General features: G+C 45.7%; 1 protein-coding gene across 3 annotated transcripts in view; it reads right to left on the bottom strand.

Annotated features, from left to right (window-relative positions):
* The window catches only part of DOCK3 (dedicator of cytokinesis 3), a 694894-nt gene that overhangs the window by 252040 nt on the left and 425913 nt on the right, over positions 1–16941 (bottom strand). For all 3 annotated transcript variants that reach the window (XM_033926008.1, XM_033926006.1, XM_033926007.1), the window contains exon 30: positions 16390–16490. In XM_033926008.1, coding sequence (XP_033781899.1) covers positions 16390–16490 — 101 coding nt within the window. The remainder of the gene's footprint in view (positions 1–16389; positions 16491–16941) is intronic.

Genomic DNA, 16941 nt, shown 5'->3' with positions numbered 1-16941 from the left:
CTTAACTTCATTCTATGCCTTTCAAATTAATTATTGTGATGAATGTAGTGTAGTGCTATTTTCTGAAATGTATATTGCGCATATGTACTTGATGTTCTGCACCATGTGCTTTGTTTGTGGTTTTGCAAAATATAATAAAACATTTTTTAGCTTAAAAAAAATAAAGAGACTCAACTCATGTACATTTATATTATGTAGGTATTTAAACGACTCTATCATATCTCCCCTCTCCCGCCTTTACTCCAAAGTATAAAGATCTTCTTTAAGTCTGTCCCCATACGCCTTATCGCGAAGACCACACACCATTTTAGCAGCTTTCCTCTGGACCGACTCCATCCTTTTTATATCTTTTTGAAGGTGCGGCCTCCAGAACTGTACACAATAATCTAAATGAGGTCTCGTACAGAGGCATCAATACCTCCTTTTTTCTACTTTTACTTTTGAGCGGTTTTACTTACATTTGCTATTGAGCCCTGCTGCTAATACTAATAAATGAGAAGCAAGCACTTAATATTCACTATTTTAGCCCAATATATTACATTGAGCCCAAAAAAGTTTCACAAATTTCTTGAATGACAGAGGTTAGCTGAACATATAGCACTCTTCTACATGCTCAGGTCAGTTAGCACAGTTACTTACCGTAACAGGTGTTATCCAGGGACAGCAGGCAGATATTCTCTACATGTGGGTGACGTCACCGACAAGCCCCCTAGTGGACGTTTTCGCAAGCAGACTTGCTCAAAGACCTTCAAGCTTGCAATTGGCCCGCGCATGCGCGTATGCCCTTCCTGCCTGGTCTAGGGCATGTGTCTCCTCAGCGTGTCCTCAGTTCAGATAGCTAGCAAAGAAGCCAACCACGGGGAGGTGGGTGGGTTGCGAGAATATCTGCCTGCTGTCCCTGGATAACACCTGTTACGGTAAGTAACTGTGCTTTATCCCAGGACAAGCAGGCAGCATATTCTCTACATGTGGGAGATCTCCAAGCTAACCAGAATGGGATGGAGGGAGAGTTGGCAATTTAGGAGAACAGGTTTTGCAAAACAGACTGGCCAAAATGGCCATCACGCCTGGAAAAAGCTTCGAGACAGTAGTGCGAGGTATACGTATGAACCGAGGACCAAGTGGCAGCCTTACAGATTTCCTCAAGTGGAGTCGAGCGGAGGAAAGCAATAGAAGCCGCCATCGCTCTGACCTTGTGGCCAGTGACTCGACCCAGGAGGGAGAGACCAGCCTGAGCGTAACAAAAAGAGATACAAGTGGCCAACCAGTTAGAAATGGTCCGCTTAGAAACAGAATGACCCAAGCAATTAGGATCGAAGGAAATGAACAGCTGGTGAGCAGTACGATGAGGAGCGGTGCGCTTTAAATAGAAGGCCAGCTTACAATCAAGAGAATGCAGAGTCACTTCTCCAGGGTGAGAATGGGGCTTCGGAAAAAACACAGGGAGAACAATGGATTGGTTGATGTGAAACTCAGAAAGCACAGTTACTTACCGTAACAGGTGTTATCCAGGGACAGCAGGCAGATATTCTTGACTGATGGGTGACGGCATCGACGGAGCCCCGGTACGGACAATTTTAGAGTGATTGCACTCTAAGAACTTGGAAAGTTCTAGCAGACCGCACCGCGCACACGCGAGTGCCTTCCCGCCCGACGGAGGCGCGCGGTCCCCAGTTAGGATAAGCCAGCTAAGAAGCCAACCCGGGGAGGTGGGAGGGACGCAAGAATATCTGCCTGCTGTCCCTGGATAACACCTGTTACGGTAAGTAACTGTGCTTTATCCCAAGACAAGCAGGCAGCATATTCTTGACTGATGGGTGACCTTCAAGCTAACAAAAAGAGGGATGGTGGGAAGGTTGGCCATTAGGAAAACAAATTTTGCAAAACAGATTGGCCGAAGTGACCATCCCGTCTGGAGAATGCGTCCAGACAATAGTGAGATGTAAAAGTATGAACTGAGGACCAAGTGGCAGCCTTGCAGATTTCCTCAATAGGAGTGGAACGGAGGAAAGCTACAGATGTTGCCATAGCTCTAATTCTATGGGCCGTGACAGAACCTTCCAGAGTCAGTCCGGTCTGAGCATAACAGAAAGAAATGCACGCTGCGAGCCAATTGGACAGCGTACGTTTAGAAACAGGATGTCCCAATTTATTCGGATCAAAGGACAGAAAGAGTTGAGGGAATGATCTGTGGGGCTTAGTACGGTCTAAGTAGTAAGCTAAAGCCCGCTTACAGTCCAAAGTATGCAAAGCCTGTTCTCCAGAGTGAGAGTGAGGTTTCGGAAAGAAAACAGGCAGAACAATGGATTGGTTGAGATGGAATTCAGAGACAACCTTAGGGAGAAACTTTGGATGTGTACGCAGAACCACCTTGTCATGATGAAAGACGGTAAAGGGTGGGTCTGCTACTAGTGCATGGAGCTCACTGACCCTCCTGGCAGAGGTGAGAGCAATCAGGAAGAGAACCTTCCAAGTGAGAAATTTGAAAGAAGCCGTGGCCAAAGGTTCAAACGGAGGTTTCATTAAGGCTGAAAGAACCACGTTAAGATCCCAGATCACAGGAGGAGGTTTAAGAGGTGGTTTCACATTGAAAAGTCCTCGCATGAATCTGGAGACCAAGGGATGAGCTGAAAGGAGTTTCCCATGGACTGGCTCATGAAAAGCAGCAATAGCACTGAGGTGGACTCTGATGGAAGTAGACTTGAGACCAGAATCAGACAAAGAAAGAAGGTAATCCAACACGGTCTCCACAGCAAGGGACGTAGGATTATGATGATGAAGAAGACACCAGGAAGAAAACCGTGTCCACTTCTGATGGTAACATTGCAGAGTGGCCGGTTTCCTGGAGGCATCCAGAACAGAACGAACGGGCATAGATAAAAGAGTATCATTTGAAGTTAGCCCGAGAGATACCAGGCTGTCAGGTGCAGAGACTGGAGGTTGGGATGCAGAAGGGTCTCCTGATGTTGTGTGAGCAGAGAAGGAAATTGTGGAAGTAGAATAGGTTCCCTGGAACTGAGTTGAAGTAGAAGGGAGAACCAATGTTGCCTGGGCCACCGTGGCGCAATCAGAATCATGGTGGCCTGTTCCCTCTGGAGCTTGAACAAGGTCGTGAGCATGAGAGGCAGAGGAGGGAAAGCATACAGGAAGAGATTGGACCAATCCAGGAGAAATGCATCCGCTGCCAGACGGTGAGGAGAGGAGAGTCTGGAGCAGAAGTGGGGCAGCTGATGATTGTGAGGAGTTGCAAAGAGGTCTATCTGAGGAGTGCCCCACTGAGCGAAGATGGACTGCAGAGTAAAAGGATCGAGTGTCCACTCATGAGGCTGGAGAATTCTGCTGAGCTTGTCCGCTAAGGAATTCTGTTCTCCCTGAATGTAGATAGCTTTTAGGAATAGGTGGTGATCTGTGGCCCAAGCCCAAATCTTCTGGGCTTCTTGGCACAAGAGGCGAGAGCCCGTCCCACCCTGCTTGTTGATGTAGTACATCGCAACTTGATTGTCTGTGCACAGTAGAAGGACCTGAGGAAAGAGAAAATGCTGGAAGGCCTTGAGGGCATAAAACATCGCTCTGAGTTCCAGGAAGTTGATGTGATGTTTCATTTCCTGGGCTGTCCAAAGTCCTTGAGTTTGGAATTCGTTCAAATGAGCTCCCCAGGCATAAGGGGAGGCGTCGGTGGTGATGACAAGTTGATGAGGAGGTAGATGGAACAAAAGACCTCTGGAGAGATTTGAGGATATCAACCACCATTGTAGAGACTGATGAAGAAAGGATGTCACAGATATGTGTCGTGAGCAAGGATCCGTCGCTTGGGACCACTGGGTCGCTAGGGTCCATTGAGGAGTGCGTAGGTGGAGACGTGCGAAGGGTGTGACATGAACTGTGGAGGCCATGTGACCCAAGAGTATCATCATTTGCTTGGCAGAGATGGATCGTTGATGAAGCACCTGCTGACACAGAGATTGGAGAGTGTGAAGACGGTTGGACGGCAGAAAAGCTCTCATGAGGACTGTGTCCAGCACTGCTCCAATGAATTGAAGTCTCTGAGTGGGGATAATATGAGATTTGGGTAGATTGATCTCGAACCCCAGAAGTTGTAGAAACATGATAGTCTGGTTGGTGGCCTGGAGTACTATCTGAGAAGAATTGGCCTTTATCAACCAATCGTCCAGGTAAGGAAACACCTGAAGGTGGTGGGACCGTAGAAAGGCGGCCACCTCAATCAGACATTTGGTGAACACTCTTGGAGAGGAGGCCAGACCGAAGGGTAGCACCTTGTATTGGTAATGACAATGGTTGATCATGAAGCGGAGGTACTGTCTGGAGGCCAGATTGACCGGTATGTGAGTGTATGCTTCTTTGAGATCTAGGGAACATAGCCAGTCGCCTTGATTGAGAAGAGGATAAAGAGTAGCTAGAGAAAGCATCTTGAATTTCTCTTTTACCAAGCATTTGTTGAGATCGCGAAGATCTAAAATGGGTCTGAGATCTCCTGTCTTTTTGGGAACTAGAAAGTAACGGGAGTAAAATCCCTGCCCCTTTTGATCCAGAGGAACCTCCTCTATGGCGTTCAGAAGAAGGAGGGATTGAACCTCTTGAAGAAGGAGGGAAGACTGAGAAGTGTTCAAAGCAGACTCTCTTGGCAGACTTTGGGCAGGAAGAGTCTAGAAATTGAGAGAGTAGCCGTGGCGGATGATGTTGAGGACCCACTGATCCTAGGTGATGATTTCCCAACGGCTTATGAAATGAGTAAGGCGTCCTCCTATGGGCTGCTGAAGATGGGCAGAAGGAGGGAGACTGGCTATGTCCTGGAGAACCAAGTTAAAAGGGTTGAGTTGATTTCTGTGAAGGGGGAGGTTTCACCTGCTGTTGCTGCTGTGCTGGTCTAGCAGCTTGCCTCTGTTGTTGCCTGTGACGCCTGGGTTGCTGCTGGGTCTGAAGTAAAGGACGAGCCACAAATCTACGTTGATAGGCCGATTGTTGGCGAAAAGGCCTAGTAGGTGGGGGTCTTCTTCTTTGTCTTAAGGAGAGTGTCCCATCGAGTCTCATGAGCTGAGAGTTTCTGAGTAGTGGAGTCCATGGATTCTCCAAACAGCTCATCCCCCAAACAAGGTGCATTGGCCAGTCGATCTTGATGATTGACATCGAGTTCTGAAACTCTGAGCCAGGCCAGTCGCCGCATAGCTACCGACATAGCCGTGGCCCTAGAGGTCAGCTCAAAGGTGTCATAGATTGATCTGACCATGAACTTGCGCAGTTGTAAGAGCGATGAAGAAGTTTGGCGAAAGGCAGATTTTTTACGGTCAGGGAGATATTTCTCAAAAGATGACAAAGTCTGAATGAGATGCTTAAGGTAAAAAGAAAAATGGAAAGCATAGTTCCCTGATCTATTTGCTAGCATCGCATTTTGATACAACCTCTTGCCAAACTTATCCATGGCCTTACCTTCTCTGCCAGCTTTATTTCCAATGGATTGTAAGAAAGAAGGAGACACCTGAAGATGGCATATATCCCCTGAAGTAGCCGGTCTAGGCGAAACAGAAAGTCTTTTCTGTCGGGATTAGGAGCGGAAAGCCTCTCTTGAAATTTCATCTTTTCAGATGAGTGTATTTCTTCCTTAATTGCGTTTTTTGCATTCTGTGCCTCCGAAGATACTTACACAACTGAAACTGAGCTGTAGCCTTCATTACTAATGTAGTTAAGCTTGGGGTTCTGGTCACGAATTTATGACAGACTCATAGTTGCGATTACACATATATATAAAAAAAGTTTTTGTAAAATGTGACTATGAATGAATGAAAATCCTATTTATATATTTGTATACGGAGTTTTTTTATAAACCCGTGATGATGTGTTGAGGTCTGGGCACTTGTGTAGTCCCAACCTCTCACAATTGAGGTTTATTTTTCTCCGTGTTATTATTATTGTTTTGATTTTCTATATATTCTATGTGACGTCAATGCTTCTGTTGTATGCAGCTTGAATGAGTCCCTGCTAATAACTATATTCAACAATACGTACCGAATACACATTTACAGGGACAGGGACCCCATTCCCCCTGTTTGTTGATATAATACATGGCAACCTGGTTGTCCGTGCGGACCAGCACCACTCGGTCGCAAAGCCTTGAGGGCGAGGAAGTTCGCTCAAAGCTCCAGCAGATTGATGTGACAAAGTCAGTCGGCACTGGACCAAAGACCCTGAGTGCGAAGACCGTCCAGATGAGCCCCCCCAGGTGTAGGCCGATGAATCCTTAGTCAGGACCTTCTGCAGAGGAGGGGCATGAAACAGAAAACCTCTGGAAAGATTGGAAGAGAGCATCCACCAACAGAGAGACTGCCTCAACAAAGGAGTCACGACAATGAGTCGAGAGACAGGGTCCCGATCCTGGTTCCATTGGGACACTAGAGTCCATTGAGGAATACGTAGGTGAAGTCTGGCAAAAGGAGTCACGTGAACTGTGGAGGCCATGTGACCTAGGAGGACCATCATGAGCCAAGCCGGGGCCGAGGACAGATGGGCATAAGCGAACGAGGGCCTCCTGTTGAGGCTGGGGCAAGAAGGAGCGGAGAAGAGCCGTGTCCAGCACCGCTCCGATAAATTCCAGAGACTGGGATGAGCAGAGCTGAGACTTGGGGAAGTTCACCTCAAAGCCGAGGGTCTGAAGGAGCAAGATGGTTTGATTTGTCGCTCGCAGAATTTCATGGCAAGAGGACGCTTTGATCAACCAGTCAAGGTAGGGAAACATCTGCAGGCCGCAGAGATGCAGGGCCGCAGCAACCACCACTAGACATTTCGTGAAGACCCTCAGAGAAGCTGCCAGGCCGAAGGGAAGAACACAATACTGGAGATGGAGATCTCCCACCTGGAATCTCAGATACCGGCGAGAGGCCGGGTGTATCAGAATGTGCATGAACGCCTCCTTGAGGTCCAGGAATACAGTCAGTCCCCCTCGTCCAGGAGGGGTACAACGTAGGAAGGGTGAGCATAATGAACCGTTCCCTGACCAGAAACTTGTTCAGAGCACGGAGGTCCAGGATTGGATGCAGATCCCCCGTCTTCTTGGATACCAAAATGTACCGGGAATAAAATCCGGTGTTCCACTGGTCCGAGGGCAAAGAAGGGCCTGAGCTTCCTGCAGAAGGAGAGGCAGCTGAGACCGAGCAGAAGGAAGCTCTCTTGGAGGCAGGTCCGAGGGTACGTGACTGAAGTGAAGGGAGTACCCTTCCCGGATGATAGAAAGCACCCAACTGTCGGTGATAAGACTTTCCCACTGGGCATAGAAATGTTGGAGATGACCCCCGATGGGGCATGGGGAAGGCTCCAGGAGAAAGGGAGCCTGAAGGCTCGGACTGGAATTGTTAAAAGGACAGCCCAGTCCTCGCCGGAGCTGGCAGCTGGGTCTTAGTTTGACGTTGCTGCTGCTGCTGTGGCCGCTTTGTAGGAGGCTGAGAGAAGGCAGGCATAGATTTCTGTGCGTACCTCGGAGAGGAATTTTGTATTGCCGAGCCGGAAGGGCCTTCAGTTTAAGTTTCACCAGAGAGGCCAAGGACCGTTCATGGTCCAATAGGCACTTGGTGGCTGCCTCGATGGAATCATCGAAGAGCTCACGACCCACACACGGGAGATTGGCAGGACGATCCTGTAGATTCGGACCCATATCCACAATGCGGAGCCAAGCGAGGCGACACATGGCAACCGCAAAGGCCGTGACCCTCGAGGACAACTTGAAGGCATCGTAGGCCTCCTGAAACATATAGAGGCGGAGCTGGGAAAGGGTCTCCTTGAGGAGACGAAACTCCTGACGCCGAGAAATCAGTATGTCCTCCCCGAACGAGCGGAGGGCGTCCACACAGAACCGGAGGTAGGACGTGAAGATAAAGTTATAGTTAAGGACACGATTCGCCATCATTCAGTTTGTTAAAGACGGCGACCAAATTTGTCCATCATACGGCCCTCCCTGCCCGGAGGGACGGCAGCGTAAACCTTAGAGTGGGTTGGACTTCTTCAAGGAAGACTCAACCACCAAGGACTGATGAGAAAGCTGAGAACTCTCAAACCCCTTAACCGGAATCGTCCATTAACGGGACTCCAACTTGGAGGGAATGGCCGTGACCACATAGGGGATCTTCAGGTTCCGGAGAAAGGTTTGCCGAAGAACCTGGTGCAATGGCAAGCGCAACGCCTCACGGGGCGAATGATCAACACTCATCTCCTCCAGATATTCCTGGGTATAACGGGACTCAGACTGGTGGTCCAGTTTCAAGGCCCTACCCATGTCTGAGATGAAACGAGTAAAAGAGGAGTTTCGAGAAGAAGACTCATCCCCCTGAGGAGACCCCGAGCGAGATCTGGGGGCAGCAGAGAAAGAGGGAGAAATTTCCCTCGAATATTATTATTATTATTATTAGGTTCTTATATCCCGCCATACCCAAAGAGTTCTAGGCGGTTCACATCCGTTACATTAGGATCCGGTCTGAACACGGATTTACAAAAATTTTGTCGGAATTGCGGGTAGCGCGGAAGGAGGCAAAGTAGTTTTAGCACAGGTTTATCATAGTTGGGTTAGAAGATAAAAAGGAGGGAGTGGGAAACCAGAAGAGGGGGGGGGGGGAGAGGGAGGTGGGGGTGGGGGAGGTTGGAGTGTATGCGGGGAGTAAGGACTAAGGGTCTTGTTCGCGGAAGAGGTGTGTTTTGAGAAGTTTTCTGAAGTCTAGGTAGGTCGGGGCCTCTAGCATCATTTGGGCTAGCCAAGGGTTCAGCTTGGCCGCCTGGAAGGCGAAGGTTTTGTCGATGAATCTTTTGAGCTGGCATGATTTTATGGAGGGGAAGGTAAACAACTGGATTCTGCGGGATTTCTTGTTGGTGCAATACATATTGAAATGTGGGGAGAGGTATTTTAGTGAGAGACCAAATACTGTCTTGTAACAGATGCAGGCGAACTTGAAGAGGACTCGGGATTCGAAGGGTAGCCAGTGCAGTTGGTGGTAGAAGGGGGTGATGTGTTCCCATTTGTTCAGGCCGAAAATGAGGCGGACAGCTGTATTTTGAATCAGTTTTAGTCTTCTGGTGATTTTCTTTGTGGAGCTTAGGTAAATGATATTGCAATAATCCAGTATGCTGAGGATAGAGGATTGAACTAATAGTCGAAATGCAGTGTCATCGAAGTATTTCTTTATGGTACGGAGTTTCCAGAGTGCTGAAAGGCCTTTCTTGACAGTGAGGTCGGTGTGATTTTCTAGGGATAGATGTTTGTCAAGCGTGACTCCTAGTATTTTTAATGTTTGTTCGAGTGGGAAAATCAATCCTTTCACCTGGATTGTGGTGTCTTTGATTTTGTCTTTGGGGGTGGCTAGAAAGAATTTTGTTTTGTCTGGGTTGAGCTTTAGTTTGAAGGAGAGCATCCAGAGTTCTATCTGGCTGAGTATGCTAGTTATGTAGTTGAGGAGATCCTGGGATAGACTGGTTAGAGGGATGACAATTGTGATGTCATCTGCATAGATGAAGAATTTGAGCTTAAGTTTGTGAAGGAGGTTACTGAGGGAGGCGAGGTAGATATTGAACAGGGTGGGGGATAAGGGGGAGCCTTGTGGTACACCGCAGGAGTTCACCCAGCTGTAGGAGAAATTGTCATTTTTTTGTACCCTGTAAGCCGGGGCCTTGGAGTCCCGCAAATGGGAGACTGAAGAGGCTCTACTAAAGCGACTGGGGGGCATCGAGGAATGACCCCATGCTAGGTGGGCCAGGGAAGACCCCAGGGTCCGAGGAATTAGCTGGCGACGCCTTGGGGAAGACTGGATAAAGGAAAATTCCTCTACCAGTTTCAAAGAATACCCCTTAGAGGCTGGTAGCTGTCTCGATGGGGAACACAACCCAGAGTCCAACTCAAGGACAAGCTTGTGTCTAGAAGGTTTCACAGTCAGAGACCTGCCCCGAAGGGGCGGAGAAGACCGGGGCTTTTTAGGAGGGGCAAACCTCGACAAAGTAGCTGGGTAAAAACGGCCCCCTGGCCTGGATCCCCGAAAAGTTACAGGTGACTCGGGGGATGAAGAATTGCTCGAGGGAACCCGGCAAGTCTTACGGGAAGGGCCTCGAGAAACGAGGGGCGCTCAAGCTGGTCAGACCGAGACTGGGTCGAGACGGAGGTCGAAGTCGGGACCAGTTGGCTCACCACCGAGGAAAGCTGCATGGTAAGAATAGCCTTAAGCATGTCCTTGAACATAGTCACCAAGACCAAGGATGGTTGGGTTTTAGGTGCAGCAGAGCGCTCCTTTGGGGTCGACCTCGAGGAAAAGTATTCCCTACATGAGGAGGCACGCTTAGTGATGTCTCGAAGATGCCGACGAGGCGGCACTGGCACGAGACTCGGAGGTAGGCTTCTTTGCCGGCACACCTGAGGAGGAAAGAGGAGACTTACCCGAGGCCGGAGTAACAGGAGGGGCCAAGGCCAGAGCCTTCAAGGCCAATGGGGACTTCGAGGCCGAAGCACCCAACGAGGGCGCCTAGGCTGAGCTCGAGGCATGTCCTGCAGGATCCATGGGGCCAAAGAGTTGGAGAATACATAAGAACTGCTATCTCCGGATCAGACCTTAGGTCCATCAAGTCTGGTGATCTGCTCACGCGGAGGCCCATCCAGGTGTAACCTGGCGAAAACGTAGTCACCCGTATCCTTCTATGCATCTTTTGAGGAGATGTGCATCTAACTTGCCCTTAAATCCTAGAAAGGTGGGTTCTGCAGCAATCTCCACTGGGATTCAAGAGCAAGTTGGACGCACACCTTCTTGCAAATCACATTGGGGGATATGAGTAAACAAGGTTTCTCAGCAGGGAACACCTGGCTTGGCCTCCGCGGGTGCGGGTCGCCGGACTGGATGGACCTAGAGTCTGATCCGGCGAAGCCATTTCTTATGTTCAGAACTTATGTTCTTATGAGAGAATTCCAGGCGTCCACCACTCGCTGTGTGAAGTAGAACTTCCTGGCATTTGTCCTGGGCTTGTCCCCCCATCAGTTTCAGCCCATGACCTCTTGTCTTAGTCATATTTAACATCGTAAATAACTTTTTATCCTGCTCTATCTTGTCGATTCCTTTTATTATTTTAAAAGTCTCAATCAGATCCCCTCGCAGTCTCCTCTTCTCAAGGGAGAACAGTCCCAGTTTTCTAAGTTGTTCTTTGTAGTTCAAGTTCTCCATACCTTTTATCAGCTTCGTTGCTCGCCTCTGCACCCTCTCCAGCAGCTTTATATCCTTCTTTAGGTAGGGAGACCAGTGTTGGATACAGTATTCCAAGTGTGGTCTGACCATTGCTCTATAAAGCGGCATTATGACCCTCTCCGATCTACTCGTGATTCCCTTCTTTATCATGCCCAACATTCTATTTGCTTTCCTTGCCGTCGCCGCACATTGCACTGACGGCTTCAGGGTCCTATCTATCAGTACCCCCAGGTCCTTTTCTTGTTCGCTCTTACCCAGGATTGCTATACTTGTGCTCCTTGTTTTTTCTGCCCAAATGCATTACCTTGCATTTTTCCACATTAAACTTCATCTGCCATTTCTCTGCCTATCTCTCTAACTGGCTCAAATCTTTCTGTAGTTCCTCGCTGTCCTTTTGTGATCTGATTGCCCGACATAACTTCGTGTCATCAGCAAACTTGATATTTTCACTGGATGTTCCTTCTTCTAGGTCGCTGATGAAAATATTAAATAAAATGGGCCCAAGAACCGAGCCCTGGGGCACACCGCTAGTCACTTTCTCCCAGTCTGAGAGCTTCCCATTTATACCCACCCTCTGCATTCTGTTTTCCAGCCATTTGCCTATCCACCTTAGTATCTCTCCCTCTATTCTGTGGCTTTGTAATTTCCTGAGATGTCTTTCGTGTGGAACTTTGTGGAACGTTTTCTGGAAGTCCAAGTATATTATGTCCACTGGCTCCCCGTTATCGATTTGTTTACTGTTTCAAAAAGTTGTAGTAAATTCGTCAAGCATGACTTCCCTTTCCTGAAGCCATGTTGACTGGCTCTCATCAGGTCGTGTGTATCCAAGTGCCGGACTATGCTATCTTTAATCAGTGCTTCAACCATCTTTCCAGGGACAGACGTAAGACTCACCGGTCTATAGTTGACCGGTTCTCCTCTTGATCCTTTTTTGAAAATTGGAGTGACGTTCGCTATCTTCCAGTCGTCCGGTATCTGTCCAGTTCTAATTGACAGATTAGCAAGGTTTTGCAGTAGTTCAATGATTTCTACCTTCAGTTCCTTTAATACTCTTGGGTGAATTCCATCCGGTCCAGGGGATTTGTCACTTTTAAGTTTGTCGATCTGTAGTATATCTGGTCCAAATCCACTTCTACTGTGGTGAGGCTGTCCTAAGTTTCCAAGTTTATTAGATTTTAATATCCCGACCATCAAGCAAATGTCTGGCCGGTTAACAATATTTTGAAAAATCTAAAAATTTATAATACGAAGTGAACGTAAATGACGTAGACTAGACAAACTAGAAAGTGAGGGTAAGAGGGGAAGGAGGGGAGAAGTTACATAATTTAGATGAGAAGGAGAAAGTGGGGGGATAGAACGAGAAGGATAAGGTAGCATTGTTGAAGCAAATAAATACTCGCGGTAAGAAGCAGAAAAATTGAAATAAAAATAAATAAGAGAAATAAAAAATAAAAAAAAGAGTAAAACAAGAGAGATGAGGAGGGATGATCTAAGTTCAATTGAAAGCGTCTTGAAATAAGAAGGTCTTTAAGCCAGTCTTGAATTTGATTAAATTTTGTTCATCACGTAGGTATTGTGGAAGCGAGTTCCATAATGTGGGTGCAGTTACTGCAAAGTTGGTTTTTCGGGTGTAATAGAATTCTTTTAGAGATGGAATGAAAAGAAGTTTTTGGTCAGTGGATCTTAACGTGCGAGGGGAACATTGTGGTATTAGTAGTTTATCAAGGAATAAAGGTTGGTGGAAGAGTTTGATTTTAAAGGAAAGTAAGATGATTTTGTAGGTGATGCGGTGGGTGATAGGGAGCCAATGAGCCTCTTTAAGAAGAGGAGTGACATGTTCGAATTTACCTTTTTTGTATATTAGTTTTATTGCAGTATTTTGTATTAATTGCAGTCGTCATAGTTCTTTTTGAGGGAGTCCGTTAAGAAGGGAGTTACAGTAGTCTAAGTGGGAAATGACTAGGGAATGAACCAAAATGTTGATCGAGTCAGTATCTAAGATGGAACATAGTGATCGAATGATACGAAGTTTATAGAAGCAGATCTTTACGACCGAACTTATGTGGTCGTGAAAAGTGAGCTCTCTATCGAAGGTAACACCAAGGAGTTTTATTTTGGTTTCCATTTGTAGTGGTAAAGATTTGATTGAGATTGTTCCTAATAATGATTCAGATGTTTTGATCGGAAGAAGGAGCCCGCAAGATTTATCAATATTAAGTGAGAGTTTGTTTAAGTATAACCAGTCACTTATGATGTTCAATTTATTGTTTATTTCTTTTATGTCTAAGATGTTAGTAGTGTTGATTGGATGAAGGAGTTGTATGTCGTCGGCATAGGCGTAGATTGTAAATCCTATAGATTGTGCCAAAGTAAGAAGAGGAGATAGAAATATGTTGAAGAGTAAAGGAGATAAGATTGAACCTTGTGGGATTCCGAATGTTTGTGGTATGGTTGAAGCAGTTTCATTTTTTGCTCCCTTGAACACTTCCACTGTTTCAGGTATTGATGTAATGTCTTCCTTCGTAAAGACAGACGCAAAGAAGGAGTTTAGTCTGTCTGCAATTTGTTTGTCTTCTTTGATGTACCCTTTTCTTCCCTGGTCGTCCAGCGAGCCCACTGCCTCTTTTGCAGGATTTTTCCCTTTTACGTATCTAAAAAAGGGCTTGAAGTTTTTGGCCTTTTGCGCTATTTTCTCCTCATAGACCCTTTTGGCATCCCTCACCGCCTTGTGACATTTCTTCTGATCATCTTTGTGGTTGTTCTAAGCTTCGGTTGTTCTTTCGCGTTTCAATTTTTTAAAGGAGTTCTTCTTTTCTCTTATGGCATCCTTCATCTCTTTAGTAAGCCATGCTGGTTCTCCTTTGTTTTTATTTTCCCGTCCTTTGGATATCTGCGGAATGTAGAGATTTTGTGCTTCCGTGATAGTATTTTTCAGTAGGGACCATGCCTGATCTACTGTTTTAATTGTGTACATCCTTTTCTTGAGCCGTTTTTTTTTTTTACCATGGCTCTCATGCTATCGTATCTTCCTTTCTTAAAGTTGAGGGTCGTGGTTAAGGTTTTGATACATTTCCCTTTCCCAATGTCGAGTTAAAGTTGATCATGTTGTGATCATTCGTCCCTAGCGGGACCATGACTTCTACTTCTTTAGTCTGACCAGTAATGCCATTTAGGACCAAGTCCAAGGTGGCATTCCCCCTCGTCGACTCTCCCACCATTTGTTCTAGAAAGCAGTCCCCTATCATTTCTAAGAACTTTGTTTCTTTGCTGCAGTTTGATTTAATCTGTGTACATGGATTTATACAAAAGAAAGCAGGCACAGGAGGAGAGCAGAAAACTTCCCTGGTCCACAAACCAAGAGTTTGGTTCCAGGTCAGGAAGGAAGGGCAGGAATATTCCCTTCAGAAAGATGGTATTCTTCCATGATTGACCTTTTAGTCAGATCCAATTGAGTGCCAGTGTATTGTATATTTCATCCTTCACACTTTTTAAGACTCCTGAGGCAGGCCTGAGGGCCGAAACATGTACATGTCGAGTCATTGAGTCGCGAGACATTGAGTCGTTGAATGTGTCATTTTGATGTTTGAACAATAAAGACCTTCATATCATCAGACGGATTGGAGGACATTTTTTCCAGTGCACATCTTTCTTATTTGGACAATTCCACTCTGGTCTTTACATACATGGATTTATGCAACATGTGTTCTTATATTTTCTCTGATTTTCTGTAACAAGAGGATTCTTGTATTGTAATTTTGAAATGTATAAATAAACTATAAAAACAAAACATTAGTTTAACAGTATCAGTGCTTGACTTCAGAATTATGATTTTGAACTCAGGTGCAAATTGGGCAGGAGTATCTGGATAGCCCCTGTCTTCCTAAAGCCTCCAGGGAAAATATCAGTAAAAGCCAGGGAAGGAGGGCTTTGGGGTTTCCTTGGTCATGTGAGGGAGTGTTTGGTGTATGAGTGTGGGTTCTAGAAGTTCCTTCAGAAGGATGGGATATCTGAATCACCTATTCCAATGGTTAAATGTATATAGTACAGATACTCGTCGACTTATGAACTATGCAAGCCTTTAGCATGCGCAGATGCTCAAGGCCCAGCAAGAAGAGGCCGATCTTCGGGCACTGGCATCAACGCACAGGACATGCCAGTGCCGAAATGAAAGTAAGAAGCGGGTTCGGGTGGGTCTGGGGGACTTCAAATCATTGGGGGGGGGGGGGGTGCCGGATCGCGGCAGGAGGTTGCCGGATCATGGGGGGGAGGATGCCGGATCGCAGGGGGGGATGCTTGTAAATCGAGGCACGCTTGGTTTCTGAGGAGCCGTTTTTGCGAATGTTTTGCTCGTCTTGCAAAACACTCGCAAAACAGTGCACTCGTAAACCGAGGTACCACTGTTTTCTTGCCTTAATTTAACATAGGCCAACTTATGTTCCGATCAACTTACGACCTGTCAGTCGGAACCAACTGCGGTCGTAAGTCGACAAGTACCTGTATATGCTAACTTACTTAGTGCTAATTGCAAGTTCCATAACCCTACCAACTCCACCTATTTCTCATTCCTTTCCATGTTAAATGCTTGGCATATGAATTAGCTTAGACTAAATGTTGTGAACGGGTGCTAACAGCAATTGTGTCTTAATTCATAAGATAACTGCTGATCACACTTTACCAAACAGACCCCAAAGAGTGCCCACATGGGCTATTCAAAATTGTTACTCATAAATTGTATTTTATTGACCCAGTATTTCTCTTACTAGCTCTATATCTACACATGTAAGGGTTGCTGGACATCATCATACACTGGTCTTTCAAATCTTAAACAAGTATATTTTATCATCTATAACAAACATATGATTCACGGTTCATTAATGATTTCTAACATAAGAATAAGACAAAAATAATAACGCATTAGATAATGCGATCATAAAAATTAGAATAAAGAAAAAATGAGGAAAGTATTTCTCTAATTCATCAACTTTTATATTTAGGGGAAGGTTGTCATTAGACTGATTCTGTAATAGTGATAGTGATGTTATCATCTATAACTCCATATACCTGCTGTTCTTTTTTTGAGTCCTAGAAAGATCTGTAGTGTTCCACAACATTCTGGAGCTACCGATGAATCATAGAAACCTTTGAATTAGGAGAGAACCCTAAAAAATAAACCTACTTGTCCAAAATCTTTTTCCTCTTGGATGGGATGAAGGCTTCCAGCTGAAGACTCGGTTGGTTCATAAAGAGAACAGCCAGACTGAAATAAGAATTCCACACCTAATAAAAGCAGATTATTATTAAAATAATATGGAAACAGAGAAACAAAGTAAATGGCAGCAGGAAAAAAATACATATAGCTTATCCAGTCTGCTCATTTTCTCCAACTGCTCAGCTCTATAATCCCTTAGTCTTAGAAATCCTTGGTGCTTGTCCCCATGCTTTCTTGAATACAGATACTGTCATTGTTTCTACAATTTCAACTGAGAGGCAGTTCTATATAGTCACCATTTTTCCGATAAATAAATATTTCCTTAGATCACATTTAAGTATATCTCCCCCTTGCACCTTCTCTTATGACCCCTTATTCCAGTTTACTGGGTGCACATACACACACATCATTGAATTTATTATTTTTTTGTCTCTTGATTTCACTGTTGTTTTTAAAGTAACATTACAGAAACTCATGTATTGTAACAATTTTCTCCTGTATTGTAATAGCATTACCAAA

This window comes from Geotrypetes seraphini, chromosome 17 (genome assembly GCF_902459505.1).
Source record: "Geotrypetes seraphini chromosome 17, aGeoSer1.1, whole genome shotgun sequence".
Lineage (NCBI taxonomy): Eukaryota > Metazoa > Chordata > Amphibia > Gymnophiona > Dermophiidae > Geotrypetes > Geotrypetes seraphini.
Note: the sequence above shows the minus strand (reverse complement) of the source record. Positions and strands in the feature narration are given on the sequence as shown.